Consider the following 27,903-nt stretch of genomic DNA (forward strand, 5'->3'; position numbering starts at 1 on the left):
ACAGTAATTTCCTTTATGGCCATTTGGTTTCTGGTCCAGGATCTATTGAAGGTCATTCATTGTTTTTAATCGTCTTCTCTCCTTAATTTGTTTTTACCTGGAATTTTTTTACCTATAGCTTTTGTGTTTCTGGACCTTGACATGGTGTTTCCTCCTGGTTTAGATTTAGGTTGTACCTTTTTGGCAGGAGTAGCACAAAGGTGATGTTTGTGTTCTTCTGCATCCTGTCAGGAGGCACATGTCAGTTTGTCCCAGAACGGGTGATGTTGGGAGAAGGGCAGAGTTTGCTCGGCTCAGCGGGCTTTGCTCACAAGTGTCTTCCATAAAGACAGTGCTGCTGCTGCTAAGTCGCTTCAGTCGTGTCGGACTCTGTGCAACCCCATAGACGGCAGCTCACCAGGCTCCCCCGTCCCTGGGATTCTCCAGGCAAGAACACTGGAGTGGGTTGCTATTTCCTTCTCCAATGCTTGAAAGTGAAGTCGCTCAGTCATTTGACTCTTAGTGACCTCATGGACTGCAGCCCACCAGGCTCCTCCGTCCATGGGATTTCCCAGGCAAGAGTACTGGAGTGGGGTGCCATTGCCTTCTCCGACATGAGGAAAACTTTTTGATCCCCCAGGTCTCTGTAAGATGTGTCCTCAGGTCATGTAAATACTTTTCCTTCCTCAGGATGATGAGAAAATGCCATATCTAACATGCTTGCTTAAAGCTTCTTAGAACACTACTTAATTCATAAGTAATACTATCAATATATCAATGTAGCTGTGTATACAGAGACTGTGCATGTGTGCTAAGTTGCTTCAGTCATGTCTGACTCTTTGCAACCCTATGGACTGTATGTAGCCCATCAGGCTCCTCTGTCCATGGGTTTCTCCAGGCAAGAATACTGGAATGAAAAAAAAAAAAGAATACTGGAATGGGTTGCTGTGCCCTTCTCCAGGGATCTTCCCAACCTAGGGATCGAACCCCCATCTCTTACGTCTCCTGCATTGGCAGGAGGGTTCTTTACCACTAGCGACCTCTGGGAAGCCCATATACAGAGATAGGGTTTTAAAAATGAAACTGTGATGCTTCTGTCCATTGATTCTAATCTTGCCTTTTCCAAAACACTTACTTCAAAAGGATAGATAGGGAATTCCTACTGTGCAGTGGTTAGGACTCTACACTTCCACTGTAGGGACACAGGTTCGATCCTTGGTCAGGGGACTAAGAACCCACAAGGCCTACAGCCTGGCCAGAAAAGAAGGGATACTGGTAATAAACTTAAGTTGGGGTAAAAGACTGAGAAAATAATAAAGCCAGGGAAGAAAGTGCATACTGCAGGCCTTGTGTGGTTTCTAGAGCTGCCTGAAGACTTAACTCCACGACTTGGGGACTTGTGCAAAGAGGGCCACATGTTCAGTTACAGGAGTCCGAACATCAGGAGGGAAAGACTTGCCTGGTGTAGAGGAGAAACAGTTTTTCGAAGTGTAGAGGCTGAAGAAGGAATTCCCCATAAATGATCTAGACTGATCTAGCAGACAGCGCTCAAAAAGTCTTCCCACGGTGAACACCAGGAGATTTAGAGAGATGTTTTCTCTGCCCTCCCTAGACCCTGGGTGGTGGCATCATCTGAGAACACCAGCTGGGAATGGCTGCAGACCACAAGGCTACCCATGGTACCCAGCTGAACTCAGGGATACTACTGAGAAAATTCAGAGTTGAGGCGTTTTTCTTTTGGGTGTTTTGTTTCATTTTTCTATTTTGTTAAAAAATTTTATTATTTTGGGTTGCGTTGGGTCTTTGTTGCTGTGCGTGGGCTTTCTCTAGTTGCAGCAAGCAGGAGTTATTATCTAGTTGCGGTGCATTGTTCTGGCTTCTCTGGTTGTGGAGCACAGGCTCTAGGGCGTGTGAGCTCACTAGTTGGCTGAACATGGACTTATTTGCCCCGAGGCACGTGGAATCTTCCTGGACCAGGGATCAAACCTGTCTCCTCCATTGGCAGGCAGATTCCTAACCACTGGACCCCCAGGGCAATCCCTCATTTTCTTTTTTAAGAATAGAATCCCCTTGGCACACCTTCCCAAATGAAATTTAGAGGTGTAGGGTTTTTTATTTTTTTTTGGCTTGGAATTGGAATCTCCTTCTGAACATGTTTAAAAAGCACAGATGCTTTGATTTCTGCCTCTCCTCATCACCTCAGAGCTTACTCCTTTCTTGCCCCATAGTGACTCTGAGTCACCTCACCGGGCTGGGAGAACAGCCCAGAGACACAGATCCTGAGCCGTATACTCCCAGAACTTCTCCATCTCTGGATTTCTTCAGAATTTTAAATTTTACCGTAGTGTATGAAATACTCTGGCAGTTTCTCATGGAGTTTGAGCAGTAAACCTGACGGAGATTTCTATCACTTTGGAAGAGAGACTAACTGCAGCATGGCTCAGTGGTAAAGAATCTGCCTGCAATGCAGGAGATGTGGGCTCAGTCCCTGGGCGGGGATGATCCCCTGGAAAAGGGAATGGCAGTCCACTCCAGTATTCTTGCCTGAGAAATCCCATGGACTGCAGGCTCCAGCCCATGGGGTAGCATAAGGGTCGGACACAACTTAGCGACTACAGCAGTGCTCACCACAGTCATGATGCCCCTCGGGCCCCGGTCCCTGCCCCCGACCCTGTGCCCTTCAGCCATGTTGGCCACCCTGTTTTGCTCATGTACTCCACTCCCACGGGTCAGGCACCCTCCTACCTCAGGACCTTTGATCTCCATCAGCCCAGAATGTTTCCCACCCTGATTTCTGCACTTCAACCACATTAAAATAAAAATATTTTAAAATTGTTTAAAAAAAAATTTTTTTTTTAAAAATTTGGCTGCTCTGGGTCTTAACTGCAGCATATGGGATCTTTGGTTGGGGCATGTGAACTCTTAATTGAGGCTTGTGGGATCTAGTTCCCCGACCAGGGATCAAACTGCATTGATTCCTGTATTGGGAGCCTCCTGCACCGGCCCCCTGCATTGGGAGCGGGAAGTCTTAGCCACTGGACCACCTGCGAAGTCCCCCATCCAGTGTTTTTACAAATTACCTCCTCAGACACAGAAGGAATGCTTCTCTCCACTAGTTCTGCATTTGTTTATTCAAAGCCCTTATGGCTAGAGTTATACTATGTATTTGTCTCCCCGCTAGACTATAATCTCCTGAAGGGCAAGACCTTTCGGTCTTGTTCTCCACTGTCTAGCACCTAGAAACAGGGCCTTGCACTTGCTTGGGGCTCAGCAGGTATTTGGTGAGTGAATATTTAAATGAACTGTAGACCACTAGAAAGAAAAAAAAAATCATCCATAGGCCTACCATTCGAGGACCACTATTAGAATTTTGATACATTTTCATTGCGAAGGTAATTAACTCTTGGGGGTCACTATAGGTCCTAGATCTATGGGTACAGTCTTTAAAATGCATATAGGCACAAAGTCTCCAAATTTGGTACATAATTTTACCAGATTTCTTAATCCTGCTACCCCAGTTGAATTCTTGTTTCTTTTTTCTTGCGTACTCATGGCGTGATGCAAAATACCCCTCATTACTGTGTTGTTTCTGTTAATTTGATTGCTAAAGAATGACTGTTTAATTTGCATTTCTACACTTTCTTGTGAAGCTGATAATTTTTCCACATTTGATTAGTAAATACATGCTCTCATCTATACATTGTTCAAATCCTTTGACTTATCTCTTGGAGTGTCTGTTGTATGAGCTCTTTCAATAATAAAGATGTTTACTAGAATGGCACATAGTAAAAAGAAAACAGATTAAGGACGATTGGCCCACGCTGGCAACTTCTTCCTACTTCTAGTGGAACACAGCTGTGGATTCATTTTCTGTTACTGAGTTCGGGTTGCCATGCTCTGCACCTGGAGTAGTTTTAAAATCATTCAGGAAAGCTAACCAATAAAAAGCTACAATAAACTCTCTCCTGACTAATGAAAATAAATGCATGGATCAGAGTTTCCATTTCCTGCTGGGATAAAAGTATACCTATTGTCTGAAGATAATAAAACAAGAAAAGTTTTGGTTTTGCTGCTGTTGCCAGGCCATGGAATAAAATTCAAAGACACAAAGATAACTTTGTGAAGCGGGATGGTGAAGCACCCAGTTTCCTCTTTTTTTTTTTCCTCAGTTAGTCATTAGGTGCCTAAATTCACTGCCTTCATAGATGTGCTTTCTGCTCGGCCACTTTTGGTAAATCTTTCGATAGCCCAGAAATCAGATGGAATCAAGTAGCACTTTCTGGTGCTGCTTTAGGTGGAAGAAATATGATTTCTTTATAGCTGAAGGATCCAGAAGAAATGAATGTCAGAAAGATGTGATTTTTTTTTCATAGCTTGTTCTAGATCTCTTACAACAGTGAAAACTGATGTTGAAATCCTTTACATGCCAGTAAAATATACATTTTATAATGTCTATTTTTAAAAATTATTATTTCATTGTAAAATATATATTCACTGTTCATGCATTTATTTTCGTTAATCAGGAGAGAGTTTATTGGAGGTGATGCATTTGCTGTGCTGTGCTGTGGTTAGTTGCTCAGTCATGTCCAACTCTTTGTGACCCTATGGATTGTGATCAGACGACCCACTGGGCTCTTCTGTCCATTGGATTCTCCAGGCAAGCATACTGAAGGGATCTTGAGGGGATCTTCCCGAGCCAGGTATCAAACCTGGTCTCCTGCATTGTAGGCAGACTCTTTACCATCTGAGCCCCCAGGGAAGCCCTGATGCATTTGCTAGGAAAACATGAAAATCCATGTTACAGGCTTTTCCATCTTTATACCTAAGAGAATAGAGTTGCCTGGATGTTTGCACCCTGGTTTGTTGACTCTGTTACTGTTTGGATGGACACACAGGATGGCGGGTAGGAAAATTGTTGGCTGCTGCTAAAATTCAGGCATTCCTGTGAAGTAAATGTAGGTTGGGTTACGAGTCTAAAACCAGTTGAGCCGGGGGCATCTGGAGAATCTAAGATCCACCTCTCTGATTCTGGGGGCACCTGGAAGTGATGTTAAGGTTTGAAGTCGAGAAAGTGTGTCTCAATGTACATAGATCCCAGAATTTTGTGTCTTATCAACTGAGCCGGCTGAGAAATGTCCTTAGAATTATTCTCACCCAGAATTGGAATAAAGAGCTCAGTGTGAAGTTGGGATAGTACAACTTCTTGGTTTAATACTTTACAGATTTTTGGAACTGAATGCACCCTGAAGTGAAAAGCTGCTTTTTTTTTTTTTTTTTGCTGACCTTGTTGGACAGCTAGTACTGTTTCTGGGAAATAAGAGAAACAAGCGACTCATTGTTGGCAGGAGCTGAGAGAGACGCAAGAAGGGCGAGAGACGTGTCTGCAGCCTTTTTACCCCCCTTTGTTGAATCGTGACTGAGTCCAGGCTGGATTGAGACTGGGTTTGTCTTTCTACCTCCGTAGACATGTGTTTTCCATCAGACTGGGCTGCAGGACACCTGACATTGGCCGGTTCACATGAGTTAAACCCTGTATGGCCCAGAAACAGAGAGAAAAAGACCCGCAGCTGTACCCAGACACTCTCGATGCGGAAATATTTTTGAAGCTTGGTGTGGCTAGGTCCATGCATATGTCAGATACGATTTACACCTGTATGTTTTGGCTTCTCTCTGTTGCATATCATCATTTCCCCGGAGCCTCTGTGGCCAGAAGGGCTAGTATTGCTTGTTGGCGCCACCTCTTCTGGTTGAACCCTTCCTGTATTATGAAATGTAATGCTTCAAAGATACCTGATTTGGTCTTTTTTTTTTTTAAGGATGGAAGAAGAAAGCCCTATATATACCATTTTCTGTAAAAGCAGATCCCACAAACAGGGTGTCATCCTAACATGTGACTATGTTGATTTCATCATTTTACAAGTAAATAAATTAATTAAATTAGTCTGCTTTGGACCTTTTTGTGAAATAGGGCAAAGGAAACTCCTCTTAATCCTTGTCACCAAATTTAACTCAGTAAATAGTTTTTGACTGCAGGGCCGGGCAGTGATTGGTGGTCAGTGCAGCTGACACCAGCCATGCATTCCAGCACATTCCCTGAGCTTCCTAGGTTTGTCACAGTCTATGCTTGTGATTTGTGCTGAGTCAATTAACCTTCCAAGTTTCTTCATCTCTCAAATGAGTGAACTGGCTTAAATCATTGGTTTTAAATTGTGTCCCAAGGCCCCATGCCAGGGTTTTGGGGCATGCAAGCAGAAGCTAAGCTTAGTTAGTATCCAGTCTCCAAGAGCCATGTCTGTCCAACATATTTTAAAACTTTGTTTAATATTTTGACTCAAGAGTTGGGAAACGCCTGTAGGGAAAGCAGAGTGAAAGCCAGACTGAGACAATTTAGAGAAGAGAATCAAAGGAGTGCCTTTTAAGCATTCACTGACACTAGCACAGGCTGCAGGCATGCTGTGAATGAACCCCTGCACATGTGGGGTGTCTCTGTTTCATGCCATATATCAGGCTCTGGGGGAAGATCCTGCTGCTAAAAGATTGAGGAACTTGGTCAAAATGGACTAAGCTCCTTCCAGCCTGAACTTCTGTGGTGATGCTTCAAAGTGGGGTAAATACATGGCCACAGCTAAGATGAGGATGGTGGGATTTGTAAAACACTAACGGTAAAACAAGAACAAAATGCACTGGGTCCTCAATAGGGAGTTATGCTCCGGGAGTAAAGAGAAAGCTGCAAGAAAAATCTATTATTCATTAAATATACACTTGTAAGAGTATCAGTTCAGTTCAGTTCAGTTGCTCAGTCGTGTTCGACTCTTTGCGACCCCATGAACCGCGGCACACGAGGCCTCTCTGTCCATCACCACCTCCCGGAGTCCACCCAGACCCATGTCCATCGAGTCAGTGATGCCATCCAACCATCTCATCCTCTGTCGTCCCCTAATCCTCCTGCCCTAAATCTTCCAAAGAGTATGGGATGTAATAATTAAAATGCATCCCGAACAGAAAGATTTGTGTCTGTGTGTGTAGTGGGGATGGGTTTCCCGTTTGCTCTTTTCTTTTAAATTAAAAAAAAAAAAAAAAAGCCTCTGCTGATCATCTTTAAAATGAATTGATATTTTACTACCCATTTCTGACCCATAAATCCATACACATTCTCAGGGAGAATGTATTTGGTGCCTTCTGTGCGCATCAACAAGTCAGATTTGAAATAAATTTCAAATTTATTGACATTTGTTCTGGGTTTATAAGGAATATTCTTACCAGTGGAGTTGATTCTAAAGGACAGGGGGAGACTTGGTTTTGGCCCTCAGGAAGGTGAGAGTTCAAATCACAGGAAGAGAACAGTTCAGTGTTTCTTAAAAGTGCTTCTGTTCACTGTGTGTGGCTCAACCTAGAATCCAGAAAGAAAGATTTCCTGACTTGAAGGCTCATATGTATGAGCAATACAATACAATGCCATAATAGTGCTTAATTTCTTTAAAAAGTTGCAGAGTAAGTGCCGGAGTAATAGTCCCTCTGCCAGTCATCACGTGTGAGTGTGTGCTGCCTTGTCCAACTCTTTGTGACCCTATGGACTGTTGCCCACCAGGCTCCTCTGTCCACAGGATTCTCCAGGCAAGAATACTGGACTGGGTTTCCATTTCCTCCTCCAGGGATCTTCCCAACCCAGGGATCGAACCCACATCTCTTGCATCTCCTGCTCTGGCAGGTGGATTCTTGACTGCTGGTGCCACCTGAGAGGCACTGATTACCAAGTTGTATGGGTGCAAAAGGACAGACAGCTGGTCATAACTGATGGAGGACACATTGAGAGCTGATTTGATGGACAGCCTGACTGTCATTCTGAATATCAAATGGTTCTCTCCTATGAGTGCTGGTTCTCTTTGTAAGGAAACATGTTAGGATGGAAATAGGAAACTTGGGTCCTACTGCCATGAGTTAGCTCTGGGAATGTGGGCGGTCACAGGTGTAGGGTGACCAGCCACAGCATCTGCTTGGGACTCTTCCAGATTTAGCCCTGAAAGTCCCACGTCCCAGGAAACCCCTTAGTAGAACCAGGACAATTGGTCACCCTCTCTGACAGGCCTGTATCATCATTTGTAAGATGGGGACAAAGAATGAAATCGTAACAGCCCACACTGCCGAAGAGCTCGTGTTGCCCTCTTGGTGTTAAGTTTCTGGAATGTGTTTCCGATGCAATTCGTATAAACATAGTCCAAACATCAAACTGAGTTTAACACCTGTTCCATCTGGGAGGAAGAATTTTTCCCACATCCCAGATCATACCCAACGTATGTATTCAAATGTTGCATTTCCACCTACTTTGAGGAAATTGTAACCAGATTTTCGCAATAATAAGTCAGCCCTTCAAAGGGATGCTGTCAGAAGGGTGCTTTAGAGTTCTTGATGTTGTTTTATCATAGAAGCTGGTTAAAAAAAAGGAAACCCCCAAACTAAAATAAAAGTTTATTTTGAAAAAACAGAAGTTCGTTTAGCTGGATTGTGCTTACCACCTATGAAAATTGATACACAAGTTAAACCATCTTAGAAATCTTCCTGTTAAATCAATATTTGATGATGGAGAATATCAGCGGCTGTTATTCTGGCAGTCTCTTATAACCCTGGCTTTCCCTGTGCTTTGTTTTTTTTTTTTGTTGTTGTTGTTGTTGTTGGTACTTTGTATCTTGAACAGCAGTGGGTAATTCTAGGCACAGGGAACCACTTTGTCCAACATCTATAGGTTGCATGTCCCTTTCTCTGACTCCACACTGCTGCTCAGTTGACTTTGAGAAGCTCAGCACGTAGTAGGAGCTTAATAAATATTCATTCATTTTCAATTCAATTCGCAATTCATTACTGCCAAGACATCTGCTAAGATGCAGGGGACCAGCATTTTCAGTATCCCTCCTCAGGAGAACAAGGTTGAGAAGGGCTATATTTTATAACTCCCTCTTGGAAAGTCTCATTGTTTGTATGTTAAGGTCTTTGAGAAATTCTGCAATAAAATAAATTCTTTTAACTTTGTTTAGCCCAGTATTTCCCAATCTTAATTGACCATGAAACATGGGAAGCAGCTGTTATAATCTTTTAAACTTTTAACGTAACATCTATTTGCTCCCATGGGACACACTTAGACCATGTTTTCTTTCTTTCTTCTTTCGTTCTTTCTTTATTTTTTCTTCCTGCCTTCCTTTCATTCTTTTAATTTGGCCATGCAGTGCGGCACATGGATCTTAGTTCCCTGACCAGAGATCGAACCCGAGGCCCCCTAACCTGGAAGCACAGAGTCTTAACTACTGGATCACCAGGGAAGTCCCCAGACCATGTTTTCTTTTTAATATTTATCCATTTTTAATAAACCCTATAATATCTATTCATTTTTTATATATGCTATGGAGATTATTTGATAGTGAGTATTGAAAAGACAGTGCCAAACACGGTTCCTGGTATTTATTGAAGATGTGATTACTATACACACACATACATACACAGACACACACATGTTCTTCTTATATCTGTTTTAGATTTTCAGAAAAAATCATGATAGAGTTCTCATATGCCTCTCACCCGAATTCCTGTATTAGTAACATCTTACATTGTATGATATTAACATACAATAAAAACAGATGTTATCATTAATAAACCAATATGGATACATTATTATTAACTAACTTCCATACTTTATTCAGATTTTCTTAGTTTTTTTCTTAATGTCCCCAGCTGTATACCACCTTATCTTTACTTGTCATGTCTCCTTAAGCTGTTGTTGGCTATGAAGGTTTCTTAGACTTTCCTTGTTTTTGATGACCTTGATAATTCTAAGTACAGCTTAGGAATTTTATAGGATTTCCCGCTACGGGAATTTGTCTGATGTTTTTCTCCGATCAGGTTGGGATGATGGGTCTTGGGGAGGAGGACCACAGAAATAAAGTACCATTCTCATCACATCTTATCAAGGGTCATGTCACCACCATGGCTTGTCACTGTTGATGTTGGTCTTGATCACCTGCCCAGTGTACAAAATTCCTCCCCTGTAAACTTGCTGCCCCTCACTACCATTGGATAACTGTGCTCATTGGGAGGAGGTTACTATGTACAGTCCATACATCAGGAGTGGGAATTTTCTCCCCTTCATTGAGGACAGTGCATCTACATTAAATTATCTGAAATTTGTCTCTACAGGTTTGCCTCTTCTCCTGGCATTTATTTATTTATTCAATTATTTGTTTATATGAGTATAGACTCATGGACATTATATTTTTACTAAAATAATGAATCATAGCAACATATGAAGCTCTCTCCATTCTTGACAGAGAGAAGTACAGAAGCTGGATAATGGGTACTGGGAGAGGAAGAATTCATGCAGTGCTGGGCAGGCCTCCCCCCTCAATTGCATGGAATTGTGCCTCTGACATGTTAACAAAACCGTATGGTTTTCAAAATTAATTAATTAATTTGGCTGCACTGGGCCTTAGTTGCAGCACACAGGATCTTTATTTGCAGCCTGTGGGATCTAGTTCCCTGACTAGGGATGGAACCTAGGCCCCCTGCAGTGGGAGCACAAAGTCTTAGCCACTAGATCACCTGGGAAGTCCAAAACCACGTTTTTAAAGTTCAACTCAAAGAGCTATGCATAGAAACACCACAGCTGAGGAGCTGTTGTCAAGAGGAGAAAGGAGGCTGAGGAGAAGAGGAGAAATGCCTAACTAACAACAAGTATTCCTCTTTGCCCTCCCTAGACTCACGTGTGCGTCATGGAGAAGGATTGTGTCTTTCTAGGGCTTAGGTGTGGCGTCTAGCCATTGGCACGCTGGTTGTCCTTTCCATAATCTGCTCAGAGCCAGCCTGATGCAGGCCTGTGATGGGTTTTGTAGTTGAGCCCAACCTTATGGTTTTGTTTTCTGCACTTGGCATTGTTTGTGTGTGTGTGTATATAGCCACAGCCTATTTTAAAAAATCGTGGAGGGGGGAAGCAAGCCCAGGACACAGAAAACCAAGCCACTGAACTTCTCCGAGGCCAGAGAGACTTTTGTCAAACATTCCAGGAGGCTCGCTGGGCAGCCTGATTCCCTGGCCTCCCTCCTAGTCTGCAGCTCCTGGCTTGGGGAAGCTGCCAAAATACTCTGTCTATGAGCCGTCGCTCTCAGTTCCTGGTGCTGCAAAAGGCAAAAAGTTCAGGAGTGAAGCCTTAACCTTTTTCTTGTCTACTTCTTATACAGCAAATGACATGCTGGCTTAAAATGGAGTCCAGGGACCTTCCTGGCCTCGAATCTTGTGGGGCCTTTGTAGACATGACCGAGTGGTATGTTGGCTGGAGCAAGTTAGAGGGTGTATCAATGTCCCAGTGGGCATTAGCCAGAGGGTCATGGGTAGACCCCATGCACCTCTGCACACCCCATTCCCATGTTGACCATTTACTTCACAGTCATTGACTCAGAAGAGTGTTCCTATCTCAAATGCTGTAGAGTTTGTTTTTCTAGGTGTTTTCTTTTATATTGAATAATAGCAGTGAAATATGTCTGGTTACATGTCTGTGGAGCATGGTTATGTTTGATGGCCAAACACTCAAGAGAAAGTCAATTATTGAAGAAGGAAAAAAGGGAAAAGGAGATGAAAACAGTGAAAAAGATAAATGTGAATTTGAATTTAAATTCTGACTCTCTTGGAAGGGAAAAAAAGAGAAGTCTCTGCTTTAGTTTTAATGCATTCCTGCTTAAACAGAGAACACTTCTGTTTGGGTTATTCCTTTCTGTGTGGGCTGGCAAAAGTCTAGAACTGACCAGGTCTTTAGCATTTTTAAGGCATTAAATGGTAGTCTGTCCTTAACTGGTTTGGCCTCAGATACTGCATTTGAGGGGACTTCCCTGGTGGCTTAGATGGTAAAGCGTCAGCCTACAACATGGGAGACCCGGGTTCAATCCCTGGTTTGGGAAGATCTCCTGGAGAAGGAAATGGCAACCCACTCTAATATTCTTGCCTGGAAAATCCCTGGTACGATACATACAGTCCATGGGGTTGCAAAGAGTTGGACACGACTGAGCAATTTCACTTTCACTGCATTTGAGATACTGTACTTTTTTTTTTTCTTTTCTTAAACTAAACTATTCTTTCCCTAAAGTGTTATGGGATATTATCCCAAGAAGTATTTCGTTTGTTGCAAATCTAGATGTTTTCCTTCTGTATTCTCCCAAGGACTTCCTCTCTGTTTATCTCTGTCTTGAAATTCTTCTGCCCCTCTTTGTCTCTGAGTAGCTACGAAAGCAGTGGTTTTAAAGAACCTCAACCATCGGTAAAGTTCACAAGATTCAACCTAATAAAAGGTTCAGTAAGTAACCCTCTGAAATGAAACAACTACAGGAAGCAGAGCAACAGGGTGAACCTTGGGCACGTGGAGTGAGTCAGGACACCTGGCTTCTAGGCAGGCCATGACTATTTTATGACCTTCCCCCAGTTCACTGTTTCTCTGGGTATTGCTTCCTCATCTCTTCGTGGAAAAGTTGCTCCAGGCAGGCTCTTAATTTTGAGGATCTTGACTATATTTTAAGCCTTATTTGTTGTTTTTCAAATAATTTGGGGTTTACCTCCTTTCATTCCACCAAGAAAATATCTTGCATATTTGATGCCTCCATGACCATGCTTTTGTTTTCTGTTTTTTATTTTTGCATTTGTATATTTTACATAAGTAATACACACAGGAAAACTTCAAACAGTACAGAAGGGGAAAAGGAAGACCTCTTCCCAGACCTGACACCCAGTTTCCTCTCCAGAGGCACCTACTGCTGTGTATTTTTCTTGAGAAATTTACTGTTTCATGTATAAGATGCACCCCATCCCACCCCTATTTTTCTAATTATAGCTACTATGCTCTTACAATACATCCTATTCCTTGGATTTTTTTCCCCCTTCTGAAAATTGCTTCTTAGAGATTGTTTCATAGAAGTAACTACAGAGTTTCTTTATTCTTTGGAATAGTTACATAGCCTTCCTCTGAATGAGTCATGATCTCTTATTGGTGGACTGTTATGGACAGTATCACTATGAATTTTCTCATACAGACTTCTCTGTTGGTGAGTGTGATTTATTTCGAAGACAAAGCCATTGGCTAAGTTCTATTCTCTTCCAGTCTTTACAGTTAATAACTGGAGATGTTTAGTCTAAATGGTCAAATCTAAATTAAATGGAAGAAAGCAGCATGTCCACCATGCCTCCCTGTAGATGGTCCCTGTAAGGGATGGTGTTTTAGAGGCTAGCAAAGGTGTGGTTTTTAGAAGCGATCTCCACCCAGTCTTAAACTCCCCCTAGATAAGAATGCAGACGTCAGTAAAACCTGACTCCCAGTGTCTGGATGAACACAATGACAGGGCTGGCTTCCCAAGTCATGGAAGATAGTTCTGATCCAGTTGACTTGGCATGTCAGTAAGTACCAGACCTGAGTCTGTTTTAATACTTTTCAAGGGATCTGAGTTATAAAAATTAACCTCCGGGGATTTATCTGGCAGTCCAGTGGGTAAGACTATACTTCCACTGGAGGGAGCAAGGGTTCAATCTCTAGTCAGGGAACTAAGATCCTGCATGCCACATGGAGTGGCCAAAAAAAAACAAAAACAAAAAACAAAAAACCTCTGAACTACTAACAAAAATTTAACATGTTTAAGCCTCTTTTTCCTAACCTAGGGACTTGTGATATTGGAAATATTTAATTTACACATTCCTCTTATAGACACAATCGGGCTTCTTTTTCCTGTGGTAGTTACATCAGATAAATAGGAACATACTTTTACAGAAGGTTCAGAAACAACTGTGCCTGGAGATAATCACTATTTTTCTATCTAAGCTTCCTTCTTCTGGCCTGAAAGAGGTCTTATGAATTAAACCCTTCTGAGTATCTGGACTTTGTCTTACTTGAATCTTTATTTTAAGAAAATTTTTCCCTATGACACAGTATGTGCCCAATCCCTGACCCTCCCACCCAGGCCTTCAAATAGAGATTGTAATTATGCTCCAAGCTGTAGAAATGAACTACTTATTTCAGTTATTTTGGCATCAGTCACAACGATGCTTTTTTTCTGTTCTTGGACTAAGAACATAAGGAATGCCCAGCTGGTTTCATTCATTCATCCCATCATTTACCGAGTTTCCTTCTGTGCCAGGAGGTGAGAGTTCTTGGCGGTGGAGTTGATTCAGGAAGTGAAACCCAAACTATTTTTGCAGAATACTCCAGAATCTTACCTTGTCTTGAGCGACTTCTCTGTGATTAGGCAGAGTTGTCAGCCTGTCCAAACCCTCCTTCAGGCCTTCCTACTTGTAACCTGAGCAACCTTTGGGCTCAGGAGCCTGTTTTGAGGGCCTGCTGTTTACGTGGCCTTTCATTGTGGTCCATTGAAGGCAAATTGTGTGTAGGGGGGTTGCCCCAGTTTCAGTGATTGTTCCTGGACTTTGGTCTCAGGTGTGACAGAGGGTGGCGAAGGACAGTTGAAAGGGCAGGTGGACAGAGTGTCAGGAGTTCAGCTTTGGCTCCAGTGGTACCTGTTTCTAAGCAGAGCACACCCCTTGCCTCCCTGGCTTTCACAAAATAAAAAACTGAACTAGATGTTCTCCAGGAATCTTTACAAAGCCTAACATTTTAGTGCTCTACTGACAAGCTTCCCTGGTGGCTCAGATGCTTAAAAATCCACCTGCAATGCAGGAGACCCGAGTTCAATCCCTGGGTTGGGAAGATCTGCTGGAGAAGGAAACGGCTATCCACTCCAGTATTTTGGCCTGGAGAATTCCATGGACAGAGGGGCCTGGCTGGCTACAGTCCCTGGGATTGCCAAGAGTCGGACACAACTGAGGAACTTTCACTTTAATTTTCACAGACAAGCGTAAAACCCCATCTCATTTCTTCACACGTTCCTTGCAATAGCCTGTTAGTTCCTGTGAAGGCAAGAGCTGTTTATCCAGCTACAAACCCAGCATCCAGCACACAGTGGGAATGCAATAAAGAGCTGAGTGAGTTAGCGGTAAATTTCAAAAAAGAGATTTTTATCCCACCTCTACTCCTATCCAGAGGAACTTCCTGTCAAGGAGCTAATTCTTCCTTAAGGAAGCCAGTTCTACAGAAAATCTTAAGTGGTGGTACTTTGTTTTCTCTTCCTTTCTTTTTAAACATTTTATGGAAGTGTAGTTGGTTTACAACGTTGTATTAGTGTACAGCATAGTGATTCAGTTATACATGTACATGTGTTCATTCTCTTTTAGATTCTTTTCCCGTGTCAGTCATTAGGTAGTACTGAGTAGAATTCCCTGTGCTACACAGCAGGCCCTTGTTGATTGTCTGTTTTATATAGTGTGTGTATGTTAACTCCCAATTCCTAATTTACCCCTCCCCTCATTGTGTTTTCTCTTTGGTAGCCATAAGTTTGTTTTCTAGGTCTGTGAATCTGTTTCTGTTTTGTAAATGTATTTTGTTCTTTTTCATGGCTGAGTGATATTCCATTTATATATGTACCATATCTGGTTTATCCATTCCTCTGTTGATGGACATTCAGGTGGCTTCCATGTCTTGGCTATTGTAAATAGTGCTGCAGTGAACATTGGGGTTCATGTATCTTTTCAAGTTATGGTTTTCTCCAGATATATGCCCAGGAGTGGGATTGTTGGATGATATGGTAGTTCTATTTTTAGCTTTTAAGGAACTTCTGTACTGTTCTACATAGCGGTTGTACCAATTTATATTCCCAGCAACAGTGTAGGAGGGTTCCCTGGTACTTTTTTTTCAGTGTGTATGTGTGTGTGTGTGTTTTAAAATTCACCTAAGAAAGTTTGGTTATAATATGTTCCCATGTAATATCTGTATCAAACTGAAGATCTGAAATATTTCACTCTGAACTTTAAGTAAAATATGCCAATAATTTTATCTTTAAAGGTAATGATATAAAATATAGCACAAATTACATTTTTTGTTTTTTTTTTTTCTCAGAAATGAAGTAAGTATATAAAGTTACACATTGTTGCTTTTGGCCCTGACTTAGGAGCAAATAGACTGGAAAACATGGTTTTCTTTATTGTAGGATATTAGCCAGTAGAAGTTAAGCAAATTTGATAGGTAAACTGTCTTGAGAAAAACTAGCACTTTTTAAGATGCATTTTTTTGGGGGAGGGAACACTAATATAATTTATTAAACTATTTAAAAGTGTTTTGTAACGTGAAGTACTGTATGCTAAATTTTCAATATTGGTAAATACAAATAGAAAATCCTTAAAAAGTTGAAAACACTTCTATGCCTTTATCCAGTCACAAACATGGTTAGCATCTTTTATATAATTTCTTTCTCACTAATAATTCTCACTAAATGTTCTCTAATCATTCGCTCATAATTTCTCACTAATAATGTCTTTGGGGCATCCTCTTTTAACAAAGCATGAATGGGGTCCTGCTTTTGTGTAGAGCCCTGATCTAGGTGCTGTGTTTTACCTGTTAATTCACCCACCTGTTCTAAATATTGTTTCACACCCACCACTATCAATGATCGCATGCCCTCCTTAGCTCTGCCATAAACATGCAGGTTGACTGAGGACAGGCACACACACCCAGATGTCCTGGTGAAATTAGCTTTCATGTTGTGGTAACCTTTGTGGAATTTGCTTATGACCACTATGTTCTATTTAAGGATTGAAATGTACCCTAGACACAGGCAAGGTGTGAAATCAGACTTTTAACAGGGCACAAGAGCTAAGACTAGGTGGGTCAGGAGAGGGGCCAGTATCTGAATCTCTGTGAATTGAATTAAGGTAATGGTTACCTAAACAGTAATGATAAGCAGCAAAGTACTTGGGAGGGAATCTCAGGAATCTAAAGTCCACAGCATTCTGATGGTCTCTTTGATAAGGTGCTGTGGTCCTGGTCACTCATCTCCCTGTTCTTCTCTCCGTAGTGATGAATCACCAACACCAGCAGCAGATGGCACCCAGTTCCCTGAGCCAGCAGAACCATCCCCCTCAGAACCCATCAGCGGGGCTCATGAGTATGCCCAATGCACTGACCACCCAACAGCAGCAGCAGCAGAAGCTTCGGCTTCAGAGGATCCAGATGGAGAGAGAGAGGATTAGGATGCGCCAGGAGGAGCTCATGAGGCAGGTATGGCCTTCGGTGGTACCTGGTGGAGGCTTTGTGGTCAAGGCTACTAGGTAGGTAGCCACTTGCCATCAGAGTAAAATAAATCTTTCTCCAGAGGCATTGGACTTCCCTGGTGGCTCAGACGGTAAAAGTGTCTGGCTACAATGCAGGAGACCTGGGTTCAATCCCTGGGTCGGGAAGATCCCCTGGAAAAGGAAATGGCAACCCACTCCAGTACTCCTGCCTGGAAAATCCCATGGATGGAGGAGCCTGGTGGGCTGCAGTTCGTGGGGTCGCAAAGAGTCAGAATGAACTGAGCAACTTCACTTCACTTCCAGAAGCATTAAAGGCCCAAAACCCTGCTCCAAACTTCCGTTTTCTACTTGCACTATCTTGAGAGTCAAATCTGTGAGCACGCAGACTAGCTGTACGCATGCTAATGTACATGCTAATACGCATGGCTACCTTTGGCTTTCACTACTCGTCACTAGAAGGAGAGAAAGAGTATGTACCAATTACTTTTTATCACAAAACTTAGTGGCTTAAAAGAATAACCATTTTATTTATTTAATTTTTAAAAGTTTTTATTGTATATTGGCATATAGGTGATCAACAACGTTGTGAGTTTCAGATGGACAGCAAAGGGACTCAGCCATACATAACACATATATCTATTCACGCCTAAACTCCCCCTTATCTGGGCTGCCACATAACATTGAGACTAGTTCCCTGTGCTATACAGTAGGTCTTTGTTGGTTACCTATTTTAAATATAGCAGGGTATACATGTCCATCCCAAACTCCCTAACCATCCCTTTTTCCCATCCTTCCCCCTTCCCACCATATAGCCTTTTTATTATATCACACAATTTTGTGGTCAGGAGTTGAGGCAGGGCTCAGCTGGACTCTTCTTCTTCTATACATAGTGTAGACTGAAGTCACTTCAGTTCGGTTTGGTTCAGTTCAGTCGCTCAGTCATGTCCGACTCTTTGCGACCTCATGAATCGCAGCATGCCAGGCCTCCCTGTCCATCACCAACTCCCGGAGTTTACTCAAACTCATGTCCATCGAGTCGGTGATGCCATCCAGCCATCTCATCCTCTGTCGTCCACTTCTCCTCCTGCCTCCAATCCCTCCCAGCGTCAGGGTCTTTTCCAGTGAGTCAGCTCTTTGCATGAGGGGGCCAAAGTATTGGAGTTTCAGCTTTAGCATCAGTCCTTCCAGTGAACACCCAGGACTGATTTCCTTTAGGATGGACTGGTTGGACCTCCTTGCAGTCCAAGGGACTCTCAAGAGTCTTCTCCAACACCACAGTTCAAAAGCATCAGTTCTTCGGTGCTCAGCTTTCTTCACATCCATACATGACTACTGGAAAAACCATAGCCTTGACTAGACAGACCTTTGTTGGCAAAGTAATATCTCTGCTTTTGAATATGCTGTCTAGGTTGGTCATAACTTTCCTTCCAAAGAGTAAGCCATTTAGTGGTATTCAGCTGGTGGATGGGTTGACTTGGAGGGTCCAAGGTGGGTTTACTTAAGTGTGTGGCCTCATGGTGAGGTTGCTGAAAGTCTGGGCTTAGTTGGGACTAAAACTTGAAGTATTTGCCCACGGCATCTCTAGCTTGGCAATCTTAGAGCAGTGGAACTATTCTATTTGCAATAGCAGCTTGGGTCTCCCTGAGAGAATGTTCTAAGAGATAGGAATTGAAAGCTGCCAGTGTATTAGGGCCTGGCTCTAGAAACTGCCACCGAATTACGTCTTCCATATTCTCTTGATCAAAGCAGTCACAGTGTGCGCCTTCCTCCTCTAATGCCCGCTCCCCTTCCCACCCCAAATTAGAGCAGATAACAGAGAGTGTTCCATGGAGGAAATGACAGTGAATCTGTAGCTGTCTTTGATCTGCCATGAAGCATGAAGAAAAGAGAAAATTGAGGGGGCTTGAGAAAGCAAAATGCTTTGCCTGTGGACTCTGATAGAGGGGTCTGCAAAGCTGCCTGGGCTCTAAATAGCCACCTCTGTGGCATCCTCCACTCGTTCGTGTATTCATGCAGTCAGTCCGTCCAAAGAGGGTGTGTCCTCAGTGAGTCAGGCTCAGTGCTTCCCTTCAAAAAATAAATGAAAGTCCCTGAAGGAGGCCATAGCCTTTTCCCTGCTGAAATGGCTTGGTCTGTGCAAGAGCAGAATTCTCTTCTGTGCTGCTCAACTAATGTAGCACAGGTTTTCTGGCCTCATCAGTTTTGCTGGCTGCATTTTGGGGAGGAAGGCTTCAGTTTATTGTTCTAATTCTTCAGACTTTGCCTTATGACTCACATGAAGCAGGGTACATGGGTAGCTTCCTTTCCATGTTTAAGGAAATGAGTAGTTTTGACTGTTCCAGAAAGCTTTATTGCCGGGGGCTGGGGATATTAAACACTATTTTTTCCCTTTGGTACTATTATATTTGATACTTTCAAAAATATACACTTACTGCCATAGGTAAATAATGAATTTCTCATCAAATAAATTCTAAAATACAAAGTATCTGTACTGTGTGATACCTTATACTGTGTGAGGTGGCTTCCCTTGTGGCTCTGATAGTAAAGAATCTGCCTGCAATGCAGGAGACCTGGGTTCAATCCCTGGGTTGGAAAGATCCCTTGGAGAAGGGAATGGCTACCCACTCCAGTCTTCTTGCCTGGAGAATTCTATGGACAGAGAAGCCTCCTAGGCTACAGTCCATGGGGTTGCAAAGAGTCAAACATGACTGAGTGACTAACAATTACACTGTGTGAAGTTTAAAAACCATGATGAATTAAAAGAATTCCTTAGACAGTCTTTGAAAATGCGGGAAGTGAATATAAATTGTGCTTTGTTGTTCTGTTGAACTATCCTCTAAATTTGAGGAATACAACTTTGTAATATGACCATTATTATGCTTTTTTACCCTGAGGATTTATGTCTGAATTTTTGTAGTTATTTCAGGGTAACAGTTGTTTATACTGTTTTTAGATATACGCTATCATGTTTCTTAGCAGGAAATGATTGTATTATGGTTTTCTGTCTTTGGATAATGATTCTACTTGGAATAATATATCTATTTTTTATAATATAGAGTAAATTAAATAGCAGTAGAGTAGCATTTATAGATTTTAATGGTTTTTCCCCCCACAAAGCTATGACTATCCTGCAAAGAATGACTTGCTTCTCAGTTTCTGTCTTGCTCTGTTTCTCTTTCTCTTACCCCACCTCCTCCTTTCCCACAGAAAGCATTTCTGAAAAGGGGTGGAGGAAAGTGCCCCAGATTGTTTCCCTTATGCCAACCTTAGGTGCCTTTGAACCAGAATGTTAGTATCGATGGTTCGTATTACAGAAATACCAACCAAGTTCCTTAAATGCTGATCCCTAGAGGCTGTGGAACTCAGAGTATTTTGCTTCATCACAGTGTCATTTCGCCTGTACAGGACCATGGGGAGAAATACCGTCCAGATTTGCTCACAGAGGTTCACATAGTTAGCTTTGAACGTGCAAGCACACACATATAGAGGAGGAGATGGAACGGGTGGTTCTGATGTCTTCTCATCTTTATTATGGAGATGACACCAGCCTTATGGCAGAAAGTGAAGAGGAACTAAAAAGCCTCTTGATGAAAGTGAAAGAGGAGAGTGAAAAAGTTGGCTTAAAGCTCAACATTCAGAAAACGAAGATCATGGCATCTGGTCCTATCACTTCATGGGAAATAGATGGGGAAAGAGTGGAAACAGTGTCAGACTTTATTTTTGGGGGGCTCCAAAATCACTGCAGATGATGACTGCAGCCATGAAATTAAAAGACGTTTACTCCTTGGAAGAAAAGTTATGACCAACCTAGATAGCATATTGAAAAGCAGAGACATTACTTTGCAACAAGGGTCCGTCTAGTCAAGGCTATGGTTTTTCCAGTGGTCATGTATGGATGTGAGAGTTGGACTGTGAAGAAAGCTGAGCACCGAAGAATTGATGCTTTTGAATTGTGGTGTTGGAGAAGACTCTTGAGAGTCCCTTGGACTGCAAGGAGATCCAACCAGTCCATTCTAAAGGAGATCAACCCTGGGTGTTCTTTGGAAGGAATGATGCTGAAGTTGAAACTCCAATACTTTGGCAAACTCATGTGAAGAGTTGACTCATTGGAAAAGACTTTGATGCTGGGAGGGATTGGGGGCAGGAGGAAAAGTGGACGACAGAGGATGAGATGGCTAGATGGCATCACTGACCCTATGGACGTGAGTCTGAGTGAACTCTGGGAGTTGGTGATGGACAGGGAGGCCTGGCGTGCTGTGATTCATGGGGTCGCAAAGAGTCGGACACGACTGAGCGACTGAACTGAACTGAACAGGAAGAAAGGTCTATAGAGACTTTTTTAAGCAGTGGAAGAAGTTTTCCTCCATCCAGAATTAGCTTGCTTCTCAGGGTCAAAGATATTATTTAAGACCGTACAATAAATGGTGTTAGAGTGATGACGGTTTTCTGGGGCACTTGCCAAGATGTCTGATTGTTCAGGTGTGGATTATGTGTATCATCTTGGTGTGTAGTTTTTTTTGTTTTTTTTTTTTACTTCTTTCTTTTGTTGCTTTGCTCTTAAGCATCACTATTTGAACTTAATGGACTGGAAGTAAAAGTGATACCTGGCTCACCTGTTTGGCTGCCTTCTAGCATCTGGTAGGAAGGTAGAGGCACTTTGGCCCCGAAGAGCTCTGAAGATTGTCAGTTCCATTTGTTCTTTCTGTCCCACTCCCCGTTCTTCATAGTCAACAACTGCCTGAATATCCTTTGCTCTCTGGGCACTTAGTAGTTCGCCTGCATGGTAAGTTGCTTCAGTCGTGTCCGACTCTGTGAGATCCCATGGACTGTAGCCTGCCAGGCTCCTCTGTCCATGCAATTCTCCAGGCAAGAATACTGGAGTGGGTTGCCATGCCCTCCTGCAGGAGATCTTCCTGACCCAGTTATCCAACCCACATCCCTTATGTCTCCTGCACTGGCAGACAAGGTTCTTTACCATTTGTGCAGCCTGGTAATTTGCCTGGTCCCCCTGCAGTTTGCATGAGGGCCCTGGCTGTCTAGCCTGTCCTCTCAGAGCCCTTGCCCTGCAGGCAGGCCTTGACCTTCCTCTCACAGGAGCATTTCTGGGAGAGAAGCCCGTTCCTGTCCTTCATCTCTAGGTAGGAAAGGGTTTTGGTACATTTTAATAAGTAGAATGAATTTATTCCCTAATTCTTGGGAAATTATCACTACTCTGTATTTTTTTAAAAAACTATTATTTATTTATTTTTGGCTCCTTCGGGTCTTTGTTGCAGCACATAGGATCTTTTACTGTGGTGTACAGTCTTAGTGGCTTCTCGGCGTGTGAGATCTTAGTTCCCTGACCAGGTGATTGAACCTATGTCACCTGCATTTCAAGCACAGAGTCTTAACCACTGTACTGCCAGTGAAGTCCCCTGGAAGCTCCTTATATACTGTGTAAATATTGTTTTATTTTTCCTTCTTCTTCTTTCTGCTTTCTTGCCATTGTTCCTCTAGACATGTAGTCTGCGGAGAAAACAATTCCTTGGTCCTTGTTCCACAATCTGACGTATACCTTTTGATGCCAACTGAAATCATGTGGAAGATATTAACACAATGAATTTGAGGAAAGTCTGATTACAGATCTGAAGTGAACTTCCATTATTTCAGGATGGAAAATTATTTTCTGATTCCTTTTTTTGTCTTGTCTGTTTATTCACTCAACATTTGCATAGTGCAAAATAATAAAAAGATAAATGAGACATGGCTGCCTTCAGATAACTTACATTTTATCACTGGAGACAAAATGATTAATCTGAATTAGTGGCCAGAAGGATGAATTCAAACCGTTCCCTACTTTGTGGGGTTCCAGTGGCTGCCATCTTTGACTTTCATGATTGGAGCAGAGACCAGATCACCTGAGCCCAGAGTTCTGGGAAAGGAGCATAATGTGCTTTTTGCCTTCCTTTTCAGTCCCCACAGGCTAGCAAGTTGTTGGATAACTACAGAATTAGGATCAAAGGGCTGGTGAGGTTTGGTATCTCCCCTGATTAGCAGTCTTTTTAAGTAGGAGAGTTTTGTTCAAATTGATTCCTATGCATTAACATTGGCTGCTGTAGCAGCACAGTTGAATTGCTTGTATCTGATAACTGATGAATTATCTCGAAACATGGCAGGTGCTCCCAGGGCAGGGGTGCCAACAGGCCCAAAGGGATCCCAGCCAGGTCTGCAGAACGTGGCCTTATTAGGAAACTCTCTGCTTTCAGTGTCTCTCACAGACCTTATGGAGAATGACTTTTCGTGAAAGACATTCTCCATTGTCCGTGATAATGAGAGTTTTATTTTTTGCTGGTGAAGCGGTTTCAGGTTCATCAAAGTAATAGCAACCCTGGAAAAGAAAGCAATTCTCAGGAATTCCCTGGTGGTCCAGTGGTTAGGATTCTGAGTTCTCACTGCTGAGGTCCCAGCTTCAATCCCTGGCCTGGGAACTAAGATCCCACAAGCCACATGACCAAAAACAAAACAAAAAAATCTTAGCTGGACAATGTGCTTCTTGCTATCTTTTCATTAAATTATAACTAGTAGTAGTTGTTTTTGTTGTTTTTGTCTGACTGACATAAGAGAAAGCATTTTGCTAATTGAAAACAATCCAGACTCAACAGACTTCAGAGATTTTCCTGGTGGTCCAGTGGTGAAGATGCTGCGCTTCCAAGGCAGGGGGTACAAGTTCTGTCCCTGGTCAGGGAAGTAGGATCCCACATGCCATGCAGCCAAAACAAACAAACCCAAGTGGTTCTGTCTTGTTACCTTTTCTCCCTGACCTTCAACCCCAGGGCAGATCTCAGCTTCTGGAAAACCACTCTGCTGAGGGTGCTATGCTCTGGAGGTGGGAAAACTGTAAGAAGGGGAAAAGAAGAAGACCTGATAATGTATGATTCCATTTATATGACATTCTGGGAAAGGCAGAGCTACAGAGACAGCAGAAGAGTGTCAGAGTTAGGGGTGAAGGAGGGGCTCCCTGCAAAGGAGAGGCACTCGGGGATTTGGGGAGTGAGAACACAGTTCTCTGTCTTAGTTGGGGTAGCTGTTTCACAGCTGTATTAGGTACTTGTCAAAACTCAGAACCGTACAATTTCACAAAGTGTGACCATCAGTCAGTTCAGTTCAGTTCAGTCGCTCAGTCGTGTCTGACTCTTTGCGACCCCATGAATCGCAGCACGCCAGGCCTCCCTGTCCATCACCAACTCCCCGAGTTTACTCAAACTCACGTCCATCAAGTCGGTGATGCCATGCAGCCATCTCATCCTCTGTCGTCCCCTTTTCCTCCTGCCCCCAATCCCTCCCAGCATCAGAGGCTTTTCCAGTGAGTCAACTCTTCTCATGAGGTGGCCAAAGTACTGGAGTTTCAGCTTTAGCATCATTCCTTCCAAAGAAATTCCAGGGCTGATCTCCCTTAGAATGGACTGGTTGGATCTCCTTGCAGTCCAAGGGACTCTCAGGAGTCTTCTCCAACATCACAGTTCAAAAGCATCAATTCTTCAGCACTCGGCTTTCTTCACAATCCAACTCTCACATCCATACATGACCACTGGAATAACCATAGCCTTGACTAGACAGACCTTTGTTGGCAAAGTAATGTCTCTGCTTTTCAATATGCTATCTAGGTTGGTCATAACTTTTCTTCCAAGGAGTAAGTGTCTTTTAATTTCATGGCTGCAGTCACCATCTGCAGTGATTTTGGAGCCCAGAAAAATAAAGTCTGACACTGTTTCCACTGTTTCCCCATCTATTTCCCATGAAGTGATGGGACAAGATGCCACGATCTTCATTTTCTGAATGTTGAGCTTTAAGCCAACTGTTTCACTCTCCTCTTTCATTTTCATCAAGAGGCTTTTTGGTTCCTCTTCACTTTCTGCCATAAGGGTGGTGTCATCTGCATATCTGAGGTTATTGATATTTCTCTCGGCAGTCTTGATTCCAGCTTGTACTTCTTCCAGCCCAGCGTTTCTCATGATGTACTCTGCATATAAGTTAAATAAGCAGGGTGACAATATGCAGTCTTGACGTACTCCTTTTCCTATTGGGAACCAGTCTGTTGTTCCATGTCCAGTTCTAACTGTTGCTTCCTGACCTGCATATAGGTTTCTCAAGAGGCAAGTCAGGTGGTCTGGTATTCCCATCTGTTTCAGAATTTTCCACAGTTTATTGTGATCCACACAGTGAAAGGCTTTGGCATAGTCAATAAAGCAGAAATAGATGTTTTTCTGGAACTCTCTTGCTTTTTCCAGGATCCAGCGGATGTTGGCAATTTGATCTCTGGTTCCTCTGCCTTTTCTAAAACCAGCTTGAACATCTGGAAGTTCGCCGTCATGTAGTGTGACCATGACTATATGTAAATAAAAATAGTAATGAAGTAAAATTATTGCACAGAAAAGACAGGTAGAAAATATTTAAAATAATCAAAACCAAAAAGGAACATAATCGTCATCTATTCTTTTACCTCAAGAGAGCTGTGAAGATGTTGGTGATTTCTTTCCAGTCTTTGTATGTATCTTTTTAAAATATATATATATTTAGTTTAAAACAAAACTGGTAGTATATTATACTACTGTGTGTTACCTCTTTTCTTAATGTATTTTGAGAAGTAATCTATTTATTCTGTATCAGCCATGGAAGTGGTGCTTTGAGTTTGGACCTATCTATTTTAGGTTGCCTGGAATCCTTTCTACAGCAAGGCTGGACATAAATTTTAAAAAACCATGAACCACACATGCCCACAAGACTATAGACTATTCTGCTGTTACAGCTTAAAAACCAACACAATATTTGCTCAGTATCATAAAGGGCATGTTTACAGCTTTACCCAGTGAAATGGAAAATTTGAGTAACTGGTCAGAAATTGAGAAACAAGCTTCTCAGTCCCTATTTGTCCCTCTGAAAGAACAATTCCTTAAGATGAAAACAGACTCTTGGCTTTATCTGAGTAGAGTATTCCATTGTTTTATTCATTCAAATATGAAGCTTGGGGTCTTTCTGGCTCAAAGACGATTTCTGACTGGAGGACTTCCTGTCAGCCCCCAGGGCCTGGAAGAATCTTAAGTAGAGAAGCCTTAGCTCCCTCTGTGTTGTTGAGAAACCATTGTTATTCTCAGGCAGACTCAGCACTGCTTTCACCCCCATCCTTCACTTAATTGGGGCTCAGTGGACAGGAGAAAGCAGCTTGTCAGACAAAAATGCTGACTCAGCTTGGCCTCTGATTGCCAGGACAGCGGGTACCAGGGGAGAGGGCTTGGGCGGGAGGCCTCGGAATTCTTTGGCAGGTCTCACAGATTTCTGTGGGGCTTGACAGCCACTATTGGGTCTGGCGGGCCAGCTGGCCGGCCTCTTTCAGCCATTCCTGACTGAGGGCCCTGGGGAGAGACACACCCGGCTGTGAGCAAGGCTGGTCCAGGGAAGGCTCCGAGGTCTGTTGTTTGTCATGTGAAGAACAACTATTTAGAGAGGTTAAAAAGTGTCATATCATAGCATAAATAGTGGCAGCTTCATGGAGTCATGCCTTCAGCACATGGGGCTATGATTCCTTTTAGAAAAGCATTTCAGGGAATTAGGTTTCGGGGTTGACCAGGAACATCAGTGGTCATGTTGTCCACCCATGGATCCCACTAGAGTAGCCTGGCTGTGTACATTCATTCATTCACTCATTTGTTCCAACATGTTCTAGGCCCTGAATGCACAGCAGTGAACTAATAGGCTTGTTCTTTACCTTCATAGAGTTTCCATTCTAACTGCTGTCAGTGTTCTATTTGCCTACAGGTCCTGGAAATAATTCGTTTTCTAAAAAAATTACCAATTCCTTTAAAAAGGACACTGTTGAAAGATGTTATAAAATCAAACACATTTAAAATTTTTATTTATTTTTAAATGTTTATTTTTATACAATTAAAAACTTTATTGAAATATAGTTGATTTACAGTGTTGTGTTTGTTTTAGGTGTACAGCAAAGTGTTTCAGTAACATATATGTGTGTGTGTATGTATATCATCTCTGTGATATAGGGAATGTTTGCCTAGGGCCATACATGCTGTATGGCTGAAATCCTGGGAAAGCTTTATCAGAATTTGAGAGTGATGGAAAAAGCCAAAAATGGAAAATACTGAGCTTTCTTAATCATTAGTTAAATTGGTCAACCAATTTGAATTGGCATGAGAAAGCATTTCGACCCCTGGGTGGGGAAGTTCCCCTGGAGGAGGGCATAACAACCCACTTCAGTATTCTTGCCTGGGGAATCCCATGGACAGAGGAGTCTGGAAGGCTACAGTTGATGGGGTCTCAAAGAGTCGGACAAAACTGAAGCGACTGAGCACGCATATATTCTTTTTTCAGATTATTTTCCATTATAGGTTCTTGAGATTTTTTAGATAATTTTTAAACTTTCCTTTTCATTTCGTTACATGGCATTGGCCATATTGTCCATGTTGTACAGTACATCCTTTTAGCTTATCTTATACCCAATAGTGTGTATCTCCCTCTCTCCCACCCATGTATTATCCCCAACTCCCGCACTGGTAACCACTGGTTTGTTCTCTATATCTGTTATATTTGCTAGTTTCTTGTAATTTTTAATTCCACATATAAGTGCTATTGCACATTGTCTTTCTCTGTCTGAATTTATTTCACTTGGCATAGTGCCCTCCGAGTCCACCCGGGTTGCTGCAGATGGCAAAATTTTATTTTTTTAAGGCTGAGTAGTACAAACACATTTTTTAAAATGGAGGTTCACCAAGTTTGAACAAAGGAAAAGCAGCTTCATGT

At 42.5% G+C, this 27,903-nt stretch overlaps 1 protein-coding gene across 2 annotated transcripts in view; it reads left to right on the forward strand.

Annotated features, from left to right (window-relative positions):
* Positions 1–27,903, forward strand: part of WWTR1 (WW domain containing transcription regulator 1) — a 146,839-nt gene that overhangs the window by 97,282 nt on the left and 21,654 nt on the right. For both annotated transcript variants that reach the window (XM_018049081.1, XM_018049076.1), the window contains exon 4: positions 16,896–17,098. In XM_018049081.1, coding sequence (XP_017904570.1) covers positions 16,896–17,098 — 203 coding nt within the window. The remainder of the gene's footprint in view (positions 1–16,895; positions 17,099–27,903) is intronic.

Source organism: Capra hircus, chromosome 1, assembly GCF_001704415.2.
Source record: "Capra hircus breed San Clemente chromosome 1, ASM170441v1, whole genome shotgun sequence".
NCBI classification, from domain to species: Eukaryota; Metazoa; Chordata; class Mammalia; order Artiodactyla; family Bovidae; genus Capra; species Capra hircus.